Source organism: Hydra vulgaris, chromosome 08 (genome assembly GCF_038396675.1).
Source record: "Hydra vulgaris chromosome 08, alternate assembly HydraT2T_AEP".
NCBI lineage: Eukaryota > Metazoa > Cnidaria > Hydrozoa > Anthoathecata > Hydridae > Hydra > Hydra vulgaris.
In genome coordinates this window covers 44,397,501-44,412,500 of record NC_088927.1, presented here as the reverse complement: position 1 = coordinate 44,412,500, position 15,000 = coordinate 44,397,501, and the positions used below count along the sequence as shown (strand labels likewise).

The following is a 15,000-nucleotide window of genomic DNA, read 5'->3' as shown; positions in this document are numbered from 1 at the left end:
TATGTTTAGTAGCCTTGTCACATGTTTACAAGGTTCTCCATCCTTAACAAGTTGGATAGCTCTTTTAAGTTTACTATCAGTGTAAGTTTTTGACTGTTTTTGAGTTAATTTTATATAGTTTCTCACCATTTCCACAAATTTGTTATAAAAAAGTGAAAAATATGAGCTAAAAACTCAAATTATTTGTATCTTTAAGTATTAATTTTATTATTGAAAATATTATAAGAATAAAAACCAGTATTTTCAAAAGGTGCTCAATTACCCGACCTTACTTTAAACGCATATATTTTATGAACAATTTATTTATAAGACTTGAAAACTTATACGAGTTTACTGCAATATATGAATGGTATACTAGAAAAAAATTTAAAATTCTAAGAAAGTTTTAACTACAAATGCTTACCCTTAGTGTTTCCAGTTAATAGTTTTTACGGTATTCTATGAATCTACACCGTGATATAATTAACTTGTTATTGGTTATTTATTTCCTTCCAAAAGAACTGTATTTAACAAGTTACTTTATGTATTTTTAGCTTGAAAGTGAACTAAGCATTATTAATAAATGTTTTACTTGTCTTTTAAAATGAATATGTTAACGGGTGCGCGATTACCCCGTGAAGTGCTCTATTTCCCCACGCTACGGTATTAAAAGAAAACAAAAATAATATTTTTTAAGTTTTATTCATTTATGTTATTTGAATTGCTTATCGTGTATTTTTGTGTATTGTTTACAATGCCGTCTGATTATGTGTACATTTTACATTTTCGCGAATTTCTATGTTTTTTGTGCATAATTTATATTGACGTGAACATTTGCATAGTATTTATGTTGACGAATATTTTTTTTGTAGTCTTTTGCCAATTATTTTAACTATTGTTGCTTTTTATGTTTGTTGCTATTATTCAAGTTATTCTTTTTTTTTGTCTCATAATATTTAAAAATATTCTTTTGTTTTCTTTTTTTTTTTTTATCATCATTCTGATCGTCAGATGTTGTGTTATCTCATTCTTTCATTATTTCTCATGTAAGTTAATTTAATTTTTTCCCTTTTTGTTTTATTTGTCGTGCTTTTTTAAATATTATTGTTCTTCTTTTAATTTTGCTTTAATTTCTTTTGGTCGCTATCTGTTTTACTAATTTTTGCTTTATTTGTTTATTTTATTTAGGTATCACTCCAATGACTAGATTTTAACTGTGCGAGTGGCGCCAATCCTAGTATTGTAAATTTATGTAAAGTCTGTAATTTTTTTAATTTTTAGGTAATTAAATGAATAAAAAAAAATTTCAAAAGGATTTCTTTTGCTGTAATAACTTAAATCTTAACTACTTCCTATACGGAAGTAATTAAAAATTAAAAAACTACTTTCTATTGAACTTTAACAAAAAGTAGTAGGGGAGTTGGAGGCTCTTTGATCTGTAGGGCAGCTTGATCTTTTAGCGCTACATCATCTGTTTATAATTATATCTGCGTGACGACTTAAGACACTATCACCGTATATTTCTAGCTCTTTATTTTCGTTGTTGTTTTGTCAAAAAATCGATTTTACGAATTTTTAGAAATAAAGGTTTGATTTTCACGATAAAAGGTAAATTTGATAAACATGAGAATTATTCATATATTTTTATCACTATGTTAAATATTTGTAAAATATCAACTGCAGTCACAAGGTATTTTATCGACCTTTATATTATGGTATGATTTCGCCGTTGAGTGTTATTTATCGGCGAGATACAGCCATTATTACATGATGTATACCTATAGGGGTTCCTTGATCTTTTTTACACGGGGCTGGTTGATCTGAGAATCAAAGTGGCCCATACTAAAGTTATGATACGTATAATTTGTTGTATTTAATTACATTAGAATAACTATTGAAATGCATTCATTGCATAAAGAAAAAACATTTCCATTTGCTAGATAAATAAAATTAATAATAAAAAATAAAAAAGTAAATTATTTTATCGAGATATAGTAATAATACTCGATTTAATATTATTGAATTTTTGATAGACATAAAAATGAATCAGCTGCCGTTGGATTTGAAATTGTCAATACGAAAGGTCAACCATTTAAGTAAGATGATTGCAAACGAAAGTCATTTTTTGTCCTACGTTTTCCATGCTGTTCTCATTGAAGAAAAATATCGGGCTATTGAGCAGTTGTGCACGCTTGGTGTTGGGATTCGATACCTGTGCGTAGCAGACGCTTGGTCAATTTATTCTTAGCGTCTGTATTTGTAAATACCTGATAAATTTATGTCACTGTTACTCGTTCATTTAGTTTTCCTTTTTTTTTTTTTTTTCATGTTTAGTTAATTAATGCTGGTTCATTGATTGATTGACTAAACTTGTATTATTACTTATGTTCTTTTGTTATGTTACTGTCATTTTTGTGACGAACAAAGAATATATCTTTGTTCGTCACAATTCAATTATTTTATCAAATTCGAAAAAAATGTATGAGTTTTTTTCAAAATTTCAGATTTGAAGTTGACTAAAAATGACTAGAAATAGAATTTGGAAGTCAGATAGAGGAATGGTACCTCCCGAAACAATGAGAGCAGCCTAACAATGAAGTTATAAAACAGGCCTAACAATGAAGTTGCTCGAGAGTTTAGTATCAATCGTATGACATTGAAAAGATACGCTAAAATGCAAAGACTTAGTCCAGGTGTTACATTTAAACCGAGATTTAATACACGATAGGTCTTCGCAGAAGAAAAATTCTGCTTATCAAATTATTTGTTTCAAGCTTCGAAGATGAACTATGGCCTTTCAGCAAAAACAAATCGCCAAGTAGCAAATGAAATGGCTGTTACTAATAATAAAGTTTTTACGGATTCATGGATTAAAAACAAAATGGGAGGCATCGATTGGTTATTGAACTCTATGAAAAGATAACCGAAAGTATCTTTACGAGCATCAGAATCCACCAGCTTAGTAAGAGAAACAGCTTTCAACAGATTTATCGTTAGTGAATTTTTACGGAATCTCCGGGAAGTGCGAGAGCTTGATCAGTTTGGTTGAAAAAGCGTTTACAATGTGGATTAAACAAGACTAACAACCGTACATAAGCCTGTTAAAGTTATTTCTAGTAAAGATGTCAAACAAGTAGGTAGCATAACTTCGGCAGAAAGAGGAACTTTCGTGACAGCTTGCTTTGCTGTAAATGCGATCGGCATTTCGATACCACCTCTGTTCGTTTAACCGAGGGTGAAGTTTCAAGATTTTATGATTAAAGATAGCCCACTAAGTTGCGTTGGATTTGCTAATCCATCTGGTTGTATGACATCAGATGTCTTTGTCGAGTGGTTGAAACATTTTATCAAACATTCGCACTGTTCGAAAGATTCTCAAGTTCTTCTTGTGCTAGACAACCAAGAGAGTCATATATCTGTGGTAGCCCTCGACTCGGCGAAAGAAAACGTTCTGATTGTTCCGATAGTGTGTGAAGCATACGGTAAAGCATTTACTAAATCAAACATTGAATCTGGATTTAAGGTTGCCGGGATCGAACCATTCAATCCGGACATTTTCACACATGATGAATATCTGCCAGCATCAGTGACCGATCGTCAAGCACCCACTCCTACTATTGAACATCCAAAAAATATTGCAGATATTGCAGAAACTATTATATCTAAACCCGATGGAAATCTGAAGGCAATGGCTGGCTTTGATGAGCAAAACTCTTCTGAATTAGCAGGACCCTCTGTTGCTGTAGCAGGACCATCTATTGCCGTAACAGCAACCCCGAATATCATAACACCAAAAGGGTTCTGAGACCCTTTCTAAAGGCAACAAAAAACAAGAGTTTCAACAAACACTCCTGTTCAAAATAAGATTTGTTTGGCAAAAAAAAAAAAAAACAGAAAAAAAATATTTACCATGGTTCAGAAAGATCCAAAAAAGACCACCAGAAAACCTAAAACAAAACATGCTGCTACAAGGCTTCAGTTTAAAGAATTCGATGATGAGTTTGAGGAAGAGTTGAGACTTTGAAAGATAAAAAGTAATAAGAAAAAAATGCTACAAGCGCAGCAGTTGAAGACGATGAACAAATAGAACTTTCCGATGGTTCTGATAATATTCATCGCCTACCACTGCTTGAAAGTTATGACGGGGAAAATGATCTTGAAATGATATCTTCTCAATAGGTAGTTGAATCATCAGACCTGAACTTTGACTTTGATGCACTGAATGGGAAGTATTTTGTTCTTGTTAAATTTGATAAAAAAAAGAAAACTATTCATTATGTTGGACAAATCTGTAAAGAAGAAAATGAGCTAATGCTAAAATTTTTGAAAAGAGAAAATATAAAATCGTATAAATTCATCACTGTCAGTAAGCAATTGTATCAGTTTATCAGAGCTGATATCGTCTGCAAGCTTCCCAATCCAGTGCAGCATGGTGTCGGTCGTGATTTCTTTGTCGGTCTCGTGTCAGTCAACATATAATTTTCGATTTTGATTTTTCAGTTTTTGCAAACATTTCTTAAAAATTCTAATGAAAAAACTTGTTCACTAAACTTTAATTGTAAATCTCTTGGCAGAAATTTGAAGAACTATGTTTTTAATTATGCTTTACTGCTAATTTTTTATTGATTTTGTAAAAAACTGTATATAAGATCAAAATGCCCCATAGTGCAGATCAAGGTACCCCATATATGGGGTACCGTGTAGGTGATGTTATAAAGTTGATTTTTAGCTTACTAAAAACTATTTGGACCAAATTAACTTGTTGATTTGAATAAAGAAATAAATATTCTTTTAAAAATACTGAAAATAGTTTTGCTGTCTGCAGGGGTTTTCAAGTAATTAACCGTAAACCATATAAAGGATAAAGGATCAAGGTATCTCCCCTTTAGTCTATTAACTAAACAATAACTTATAGAAACATATACACTATTTTTATCACAAATTATAAAAAATATCATCACAAATTTTAAGAAAAAACATCAGTATGCACGAGCTGCGCAAATATTTTAAAGTTACGCCAAGGATAAGGTACCTTCTACTAAACATAACTTTTTTTGCTTAAATCAGGCTGAGCATTTTCTGAAGATGTTTTGTGAAAAATTTGAGAGTTGAACTTACAAAAAATAAACCTTAAATTTTGTATTAAGTTGCTAAGCAAGTTTTGTGAATACAAAATTAGTAAATTTTGAACTTACTTCAAACTTGCGCTAAACTTACGCTTAAAAATGCTTTGTGCAAATACCCAAATATTTATTGAATTGAATAGCGTACTGTTAACAACATTACCGTTAACAAAAGAATACCGTTAAACGGCAATAAATAAAAACTCAAATTTCAAATATAAAACACTTTTCGTGTAAATGTTATTAGGGGTATCCATGATAACACTTTTTCATTATTCGGCCGGATATCGAATACCCGGATATTTAAAAACTATCTGAGTGGACATCCGGATAAATCCTAAAATATATATCTTATAATGACAAAATATTTTCGTGACAAACCTTCAAAATGGCAAACCTTGTTTAAAAACCTTTAAAAATTAATGATAGCTGTGATTTCAGAGCAATATGCATTGCATGTGGAAATCAGATAAGCAGGGGCGTAATAAATATGGTCAGAAGTTATTTTGTACAACTCGGCTGCATAATCACGCAAAAATATTTATTGTAATTTGTATAAAAAGGAAAAAATATTAATACTGAATCTTCTTCAGCCGCACAAAGAAGTTCAAAACGAATTAAAATCTGATCAAGTCTCCTTTATAAAAGCTGTTCATGGAGATGATGTTTTCTTTAGTCACTCGATTATAGAAAAAAATAATGACTAAAGTTTTAAATTATTAGAAACATGAAGAGAGGTTTCCACTGCTAAAATAGTTAGCATTTAAGATACTAGCACCACCAACATCCTCTGTATTTTCGGAAGATTGTTTTCATTATTTGTGAGGAAAAGCAATCAAAGCTAAAAATGTTAGTTTCTCAACATTGACGTAAAAGAAATATAAATGAGTGATAAACCAATGTATTTATTGCGCATATACAATTTTAGTAGTATTTTATTAATATTAGGGGAGTGACCAAAAGCAGGTCCCTTTTTAAAATCCAACCAAAAGTTACATAAAACTTTTTAGGAAATTTAATCTATCCACAATTTAACATCAGAAAATTAAAGGCGTAACTATGCCTTATGTTAAGAAACGACCGTTGAACAAAGAAATGCTAGGAGTCCATTTTCTGTGGAAGTATCCTATAATGGGCCCTTATTTTAATTTCTGAATAAAACCTGATTATTAACCAAAAATTACCTAACTTATTTGTTGATGATACATAATCTTTTGTTCATTATTTACATTAAAAATTAACACTCTGAATAGAGAAAAATTGACAACAGTTTTAACTATAGTTAAACTAAAAAAAACTTAGCTCAATAAAATTTAAAAAGTTGTAGTTTTACATATTCTTTTTGCCAAAAATTACCAAAACAAAAATAATATTTTTCCAATGGTTTATTTAAATGTTTATGGTCAGCTGAACAGTATTCTAAAGTCAAATTTGTAATATGTCCAAGCAAGAGATTTTATAGGGACCTATCTCCCCTTTGGGGTCCGTTGTGGACCACTTTTCCATAATAATAACAACATTATAAAGAAACCATTAAGATTAGATTATTTAAGAATTTAACATTTCTAGGTTTCTTTCAATTTTCAAATGATATTAACATAAAATATTAGTTTTATAAAAAACCAGTTAATGTTATTATCCGGCTGAATAACGGATACCGTATAAAGTTTATCCGGGACATCCCTAAATATTATATAAACATCCAAATAATTCTAATATTAAATTAAGGAATCACACAATACGGATCAAAATAAGGATCGAGCTCAAAAGAACTTGAATATATTATTAATCAGGAAAATTACTTTTTTAAATTTATTTTTAAATAAAAGAAAATTCCAACTTTAAGAAAAACCAAAATTTTTTAAAAATATTAGGTTCCAAAGAAAAGCTCCGTCATATTATATAAGAGATCTTCCAAAATTTATATGAAAATAATGTTTATGAACAAGATTGTATTTGCTTAGGTCGAGATTTTTATGGTTTCATTGCATATAAACTTGGAAAGGATATAAGCATAAAATTTATTTTAAATTGTACATGAGGCAAAAGTTATTTAAAATATTTAGTTGATATATATTAAGAACATTCATTTCCAATAAAAGAAGTCTGGGATGAGTTTAACGGTCTTTAAAGTTTATTTATGGTGCTAGATACTTCTGTGGATCTAATTTTTTATTTTTAGTACTACCTCATGCAATATTTGCATAGTTATTGCATTGAATAAGCGAGTAAAAAAAGTTGAATTAATGCAAATTTATTTAGAAAATTTCTTACTTATTACAATACTTCAACATTTTTTAAAACTTTGTGGCATAAAGTATCGATATGACATTTCCTTTTAAAATTTTCACCAATGAAAACAACAAGGAAATGTATAACTTTTGATTGCATTATTATTACTACTACATAAGACTGCCTAATTTTTGAATCACCAACGCATTTGCTACGGATGCTTCTAATGAAATAAATATTATTAAACACTGAAGGTAGTAAGGATTTTTTCCACATTTTGTTTGTGACATCTTCATCATTTACTTGTGTAAAGCAGCACGTTATATATTCAAATGCTTTTATTTCAACTTCTTAAGGTTTTGATTTGTAGTCTTTCAAAATTCATTTATATCAAAAGAACTATAAGAATATCAAGTCTGAAAATAAAAGAATATTTTATTTCCAGACTTGATATGATGAGTGTATTTTCAAATGCGGTATACCCATTTTTCAGATAATTGACTTTTGTCGTTACACAATGATGGCTCAAATGTTTGGAAAAACTATTGTTGCCTAATTTATATATGCATAAATAATATATTAGATAATGTTGAAAGTTAAAATATAGGTAAATAAAAAACATAAAAAGTTTACAATGCCAAAAATGCCCAGTATACAATGTCCAAACAAAACAACGGTTCCTATTAAAAACAGACATTTCTTTTATTAGAATATAATCACCTAACGTGCATTGGATCTCTCAATTTGCAAAAAACTATAATTCTCTAAGTACGTGCTGAAAAAATAGAATATAATTCCTTTATTAGTTCTAAATCTACTGCGTTTCGCTCATTGCACACTAATGGTATCTTTATCAACATCAGCGTTTTTAAAAAATTATGAGGCAATTAATGAGGATGAGAAAATTAAACCTAGTGACTAAAAGCATAATCACTGATATTCGACTTCATTCTTTTGCAAATGCGAAAAAAAATTTCAAAGACAAACCAAAATAACCAAAAGATTTGGAGTATTGCTTCACGCCACTGTTATGTTTAACGTAAGCTAATTCACTGAATTGAATATATCTTCAGAGATTGATAATAACAAATTTGCTTGGGATCGGTATCCAACCATGGAAGAGCTTAAACTTGAGAGTTCTATTATTGATAATAATTATTTATCAGGTCTTTCCTTTAATGGCCAACGTGACAAAATATTTTCAACAAGAAAAAAGGTTGATAAATACTATCAAAGAACATATGTAGAGGAGTTATGATACACCAGTTTCTGAAAAAAAGTTGTTGTAATACTGGAGTTCACAGTTGTAACAAACCGAAGATTAGCAAAAAGCAGTACAGTGGACAGTATGACAACTACATTTAAACAATTTTTTTCTCCACTATCAATTCAAGGACTTCAATGGTTATACTTCGTGACGTACTTTCTACACTGGTTCTTAGCCAGATCTCAAACCACTGCGCCAATGCCGCACATACTGTTAGTTAACAAACTGATGTTTTTTTATCACAAAATAAATATTTTAAGACAAAGTATAATTGCTAGTATACTAAGACCAAGCAGTAATAAATGTTAGTAAGCTGTATGAATAATTGCCGATAAAATGTTCCAACAGTAATAAAAAATGTCTTGTTACTGAGACTTTTTTTTGTTGTTGAATTAAAACTAACCTGGTTTAAAAATTTTTGGTTGTCAAAATAAAAAATCACTAGAAAAGAGAAATTTTTCAGTCCTGAACTGCAAAATCTATTAACGCCAGAAAAGACATCAAGCTGAAAAAAAAAGTCTGAAATTTTTCAATGTGTTTTTGTTTCATTAAAAAAGAAAATGGTATTAAAGAAAACTGTGTACTGCGTATTTTCTATAGGTGTGTTTTCATATGTGTATTTTCTAAATAATAAGCTTAACATAATAATATAATATTTATAGATAATTTCCACTTAATTTGATGTCTCTAGTTATGGAATCGTATTAAAACTTACTAAATCAAAATGAAAGTTAATGATTTTATAGTGATAGACCACGTCCATGTACATAATATGCAAAGATTTTTGCTTTAATAAGCAATCTTTTTTGAAAGTTAATTTTTAACTTTTTTTATGCAAGGAAGTGCTGTTTATGTTCACTTTGTCTTTAACCTGCTAATCCTTTAGAAAAAGTGAAGTTTTCTATTTTATTGTAAGTGGTTTCACAATATCTTTTATTTTGACTTTTTTAATTTAAAGTTAAAATAGTGAGTAAAAACAAATTGTGTACTAGTAAAGTTGGTGTCAAATTTTCGAAACTTGCATTAGCTAAAAAATTTTTTTATATAAAATACTGCTTTCCCAGTAATTTTATCAATGTATAACTAAATCAAGGTATGAATAAAAGTTAGTTGACTGTACATACATTCTGATAACTTAATTACTGGAAATTTAAAATGTTTTTGAACAAAGAATTTTTAATGAAAACTTTAACTTATTGATCACTTTGATTTATTTTTAAGAAATGTTGTCGTTAGGGATCAATATATATAGATGGTATATAACTGATTTATATACTGATGGTATATGATGATATATACCTGCGTGTTATTATTTAAGAATTTTATACAACTTTAATTTTCAAGTTGTAAAAACTTTAAATTTTTCAAAACTTATTTTCTTACCTTCAACTTGCATCCAATATTTAAATATTGACATGGAATAATTGTATTAGCGCAACTATCAGTAATATGGGAAGACATCTATGAAAAAATTCAAAAATAAAGTTTTTACCCAAAGTAAATTTAATGTTCAATAAACACACGACGTTTAAAAGGCGTATTAAAGACGTGTTAAAGATGTCTAAAGGTAATATAGACGTTGTTTAGACGTTTTTAACGAGTCAAGTGTTTACTTCGGTAAAAAAATTAATTTTAATATAAAATAGCTATTTCAATTTTAAATTAAACCTCTTTCCGCATAATTTTCATGCCACATTGATTTACACAACAAAGAGGTAAACATTCGCAATTTTCTTCATGAATCTAAATGTAAATTTACTAGAAAGTTTAATTTTTATTTTTATTTTATTAAACTTGACTTTTCTTTTAACACATTCATCAATAAACATTATCATCATCATTAACATCATCATTGTAATCATTATCATAAGGGCGTCCCGATGAGACGCGTCAGGGGAGTCTCACCCCCCCCCCTTCTTTCCAACGAAAATTATATTTAAAAGTTAGTAGGAAAATTTAGACATTAAAGTCGACAAATAATAGCCAATAAGGATTCTTTTTTTTTTTTTGTTAATATCTTAGTTAGCAACATGTTTTTTCTAAGCCTTAGGTGGTAGACCACTATTAAAAATCGAAAAAATCAGTTTTTCAATTTTAAAGTTTTTAAGTAACATAATTATCGTAGATTACGTATTTCATATTAGTTTTATATAAAAATAAAGCTAGCCCTATTAAAAATCAGTTTTTAATAATGCGTTTTAGACATTTTCATAAATTTGTCCGTAGCAACGGATTGTTTATTTCGTTGCTATGTAGCAAAAAAGGAAGTTATCGAACAAAATACCTTAATATTAAGACAAAAAAACTTCATTTGTGGTGACTGCTACTCTAAAACTACTTTTTGTTTATTATTAAATGCTTTTGGTGCAGTGTGTTACATGGTTTTTAACGGATTTCTTCAGTAAATGTCTAATTACTTTACAACAACCACAACTTTCTTCGGCTAATTTTCTGTCTTCTATACTTTGGTTAAATAATGACTAAAATAATGGGAAATAAAGATAACAGAAATAAAAAAAGGTATAGCAAGAAACGCAGAGTCTTCAGGGGAAACCAACATAAATCATCAAACGTTGGAGCTGAAAAAAATCTATTTAATTTATAAGAATTACAATTCAAATGTAGCTCTGCAAAAAAAAAAAAAAATGAATATATTGTCATCCTGTCAATTGTCGCTTTTTATTTATTTACTATAAACAAATATTTAATTAAGTTGATAAGAGTTAAAATTGAAACTAAATCGCAAATCAAAAGAAAATCTTTTTTTTTCATGTGTTTTTTTTTAAATGTGTTTTTCTCAGTTCTTTAAAATTTACGACTTTGCGGTAATTATCTCTTGATTCTCTTAGCTGATTTTCATAAAACTTTCAGGAGTTGTTCCTTTAGTTGTATGGATGTCCCCTACCACTTTTATTGCATTATGATAACTCGATAAAAAGATATTAAAGTTCAAATATGGTCAAAAATGCTCCTTTTTCGTTATCGAAGTGTTTTTTTTATTTAAAAAAAACTGTTTAATGTTTTTCTTTTGTTTTGGTACAGGATCTTTTTCATTATATTAAAAGCAAGTCTGAAAACTTTCAAGTTGATACCATACCTAGTTTTTGAGATATTCACCGCAACAAAATAACCCTATTTTGGGGTTTTCGGGACCAAATTTCTTAAGCCTTTTAATAATGAAAAAAAAATTGTCATTAAAATGTAAATTTTAATTAACTTATATAAAAATAATTTCTAAAATGTAATTTTTGAAGGATATTTTTTTATTAGTGGTCTACCACCTTAAATGGCAATAAACAAACACGTCAACCCCCTCCTCCACCTCTTATCAAGAACTCTTTGGGAAGGCTCATTTTTGGGAAGGAATATTATTTGTTTTTAATATTGATGGTGTTTTCTTATTGTCAAATGTATTTGTAATTACTTATATAGTGCCCTTTTAGTAAAAACTGAAAACGAAAATTCTTTTATTAAAGTAATAAAGCCATTTACTATTTTTATTTATTACTCAGAAAAACTTTTTTCCTCCTTCTGCCGCCTAACGTTTTTTAAGCATATTAACCAACCCTTAAAATATATTATGTCTAAACACTTTGATATTATTATTTTTTTTTTAAATACATAACGCTATATTTTTAATTCTTAAGACTTTTTTGCTTTTTGTATGCAATTTTTTAGTGCGATATTGATATTCATTAAACATGCATTTAGTAAAATAAATTGAATTTTGCGCAGAACATCGTACATCGCTTTAGTAAGACCTCACTTGAAAAATGATAAACTAGTATGGTCACCATATTTGAAAAAATATTTAGAAATACTCAAACAGATTTAGCACCGCTCCACACATTTATGGACATTAATACAGTTCGAGATTAAAATTATTTCATTTAACAACTCTCGAAATAAGTCGCGTTAAAATCAATTTAGCTGTAATTTTTATATTTTTCAAAGTAATAAATATTATTAAAAATTTAAACATTACAAAGTTTAAAAAAAACACTAGAGGTCATGCATCGATATCACAAAAAACTTGTAAAAGTTGTCGTCAACCGCATAACTGTCTACTAAACCGCAAAATAAACGTTTTAAATTTTTTATAAAAACGTTTGAAACTTTTTACAAAAAAGAATAATTTAATAGCAAACGTCATCAAAAGAAAAGTTTTAAATGCATGATAGTTTGTAAATAGTTCAGTGCTAATAAAGTGAGATTTAGTATTCTTACTCATATGTTTACTTAGTAATTTATGCCAAAAATTAATAATAATAATAAAAATAACAAATAATGGTAACCAGCGAAAAGCATGGAAAACTTAAATTCTACCACCATATTTAACATTAAATATAGCTTTATTTTTTTATTTGAATAAAGAAAGTTTGAAAACTTTTAAAAATATATATATCAAAAGAATTCTTTAGAATAAGAATAAATTTAGGTAGGCCTGTTGTTTTTTATAATTTTTTTAAAAAGGACGTACTTTCATGTCTTCAAAATAGAAATCTGTTTAGTTTTTTTATTTAGTAAATTTTCTTTATACAAATAAGTAATAATTTCGAAGTTTTCTTGTAAGCATAGTATGCATTTTTTGGAAATGTTATTATAGGCAGACGCAGATAAGTATATATATATATATATATATATATATATATATATATATATATATATATATATATATATATATATATAATATATTAGGGCGTCCCAAAAAATTTTTTTTACGGAAAAAAGAGATGTGCGCAATCTAGAACTTGATTATTAGGTATATTATGACCAAATATATCAGAATTTTTAATCATAGACGGTTATAAGTGCTTGGTGAAAAACTTCAAATTTTTGATTGTTTTTGATTTTTTTCTTTTTTTACGATAAAACTTGTAAATATTCGAAAAAAATTATGTTAAGCTTTTATCATATTATAAATTATGTGAAATATATGTTGCATGTGTTGAAGAATTGTGAAAAGAAATGTTCAACAAATATTACAAGCACTTTAAATCTGATTTAGCTGGGTTTTAGTCAGATTTTTATTCAACGTTTTTTTGTAGTTTTTTGCAACCAACAAAACATTCTGCTTCATATCTTCATTTTGGTATGACATAATAAAGTCTTGGATCAGTTTTATATTTCTTTCTGCACAATCATTGGTGACTACTATATTTTTAACAAAAAACTTAAAGTTGTCTTAAACAGTCAAGTCTTCTTGTGCAGCTAACTTAACCTGGTCATGGGTAACCTTGGCTATGCAAAATAAAATCCAGCTCTGATTAGCAACTAAATTTGATAGTGTTGAAGACGATGTGATTCCAGGCATTTTAGGTTTACCCTTCATGAATTCTTCAGGAACAGGAAACTGCAACAGTTTTTGGAGTAAATTCTTCTTCTCATCTTTTTCAACATCATCATCAACTAAAGCCATTACAACAAGCTGCTAACTTAAATACCAGGTATGATTTTGCATGCTTTTCAGTATTGATTGAGAAAACTTGGGATATTCTTTCCTTAAATCAAACACATCTTTGAATGCTGCTAAATCATTAACTGGTGCTTTAATAATAAGAGAGCTTTTTTAAAACCAAGGACAGTATGTTAATCAAAAATATAAAGAAACTATTTCAAACATCTTCTTCTCCTTTTCATTCATGATGTTTGAGATGTTCTTTGTCATTTCCAATGTAAGCAAATAAATTGCATCTGCCATAAACCTTGCTGCATGGCAAGCTTCTGGCTGATGAAATTTTATAGCAGAAACATGACCACCAAGGTAGTAAATAAAAGATTTTTGTTTTCTCCTCTGACAAAGATTTTTTTTGTCTCCACTTTTGAAAATATTTTCATAAAGTGCAGTTTCCCAAAACTTTAATGCTGCCTCGGCTATACTATAGACAGGTGATCCAATCTCTAAAGAAGTCCAGTTAAACTTACCCAGATTGTCTGATGATGTGTCTATCTTGTCGACAAATGTTGACCAAGCCTTCTGTAAGCGCACATAAATTTCTCTTCTCGGAGACTTGGTCTCGGCGCCAGTCAGAGCAGTCATAAAATGTTTAATATGTACTTCAATAATATAGTGACAACACATGCACCAGACAAAACTTGTATTAAGGATAGTTGATAGGATTGTAACTGCTCCCGCAAATTTTCCAGTGTTGGATGCAGTTTTGTCGCAGCAAACACAAATGATAATGTCGACAATATCACAGTATTCCAAGGAATTGAGGATTAAATTTGCCTGCTCAGACCAAGTTGAAATTTTTGCCTGCACTATGCCAAGCAAAAAATCATCTCTACATTCCAAATCTGGGCTAGTTACACTAACTGCAATTCTCTCACAGTTAACTGTCACATCATTCTCTTCTTCTAGCTGTCTAACAAGTTTCCCATCAAAATGAACTATGA

General features: G+C 28.8%; 1 protein-coding gene across 1 annotated transcript in view; it reads right to left on the bottom strand.

Moving 5' to 3' along the window:
• LOC136083877 (TNF receptor-associated factor 6-B-like) overlaps positions 1 to 15,000 on the bottom strand; it is a 97,847-nt gene that overhangs the window by 4,835 nt on the left and 78,012 nt on the right. The window contains exons 6-7 of the mRNA XM_065803785.1: positions 10,270 to 10,344; positions 9,985 to 10,062 (exon numbers count right to left, since the gene is read on the bottom strand). Of these exons, the coding sequence (XP_065659857.1) occupies positions 9,985 to 10,062; positions 10,270 to 10,344 (153 nt within the window). The remainder of the gene's footprint in view (positions 1 to 9,984; positions 10,063 to 10,269; positions 10,345 to 15,000) is intronic.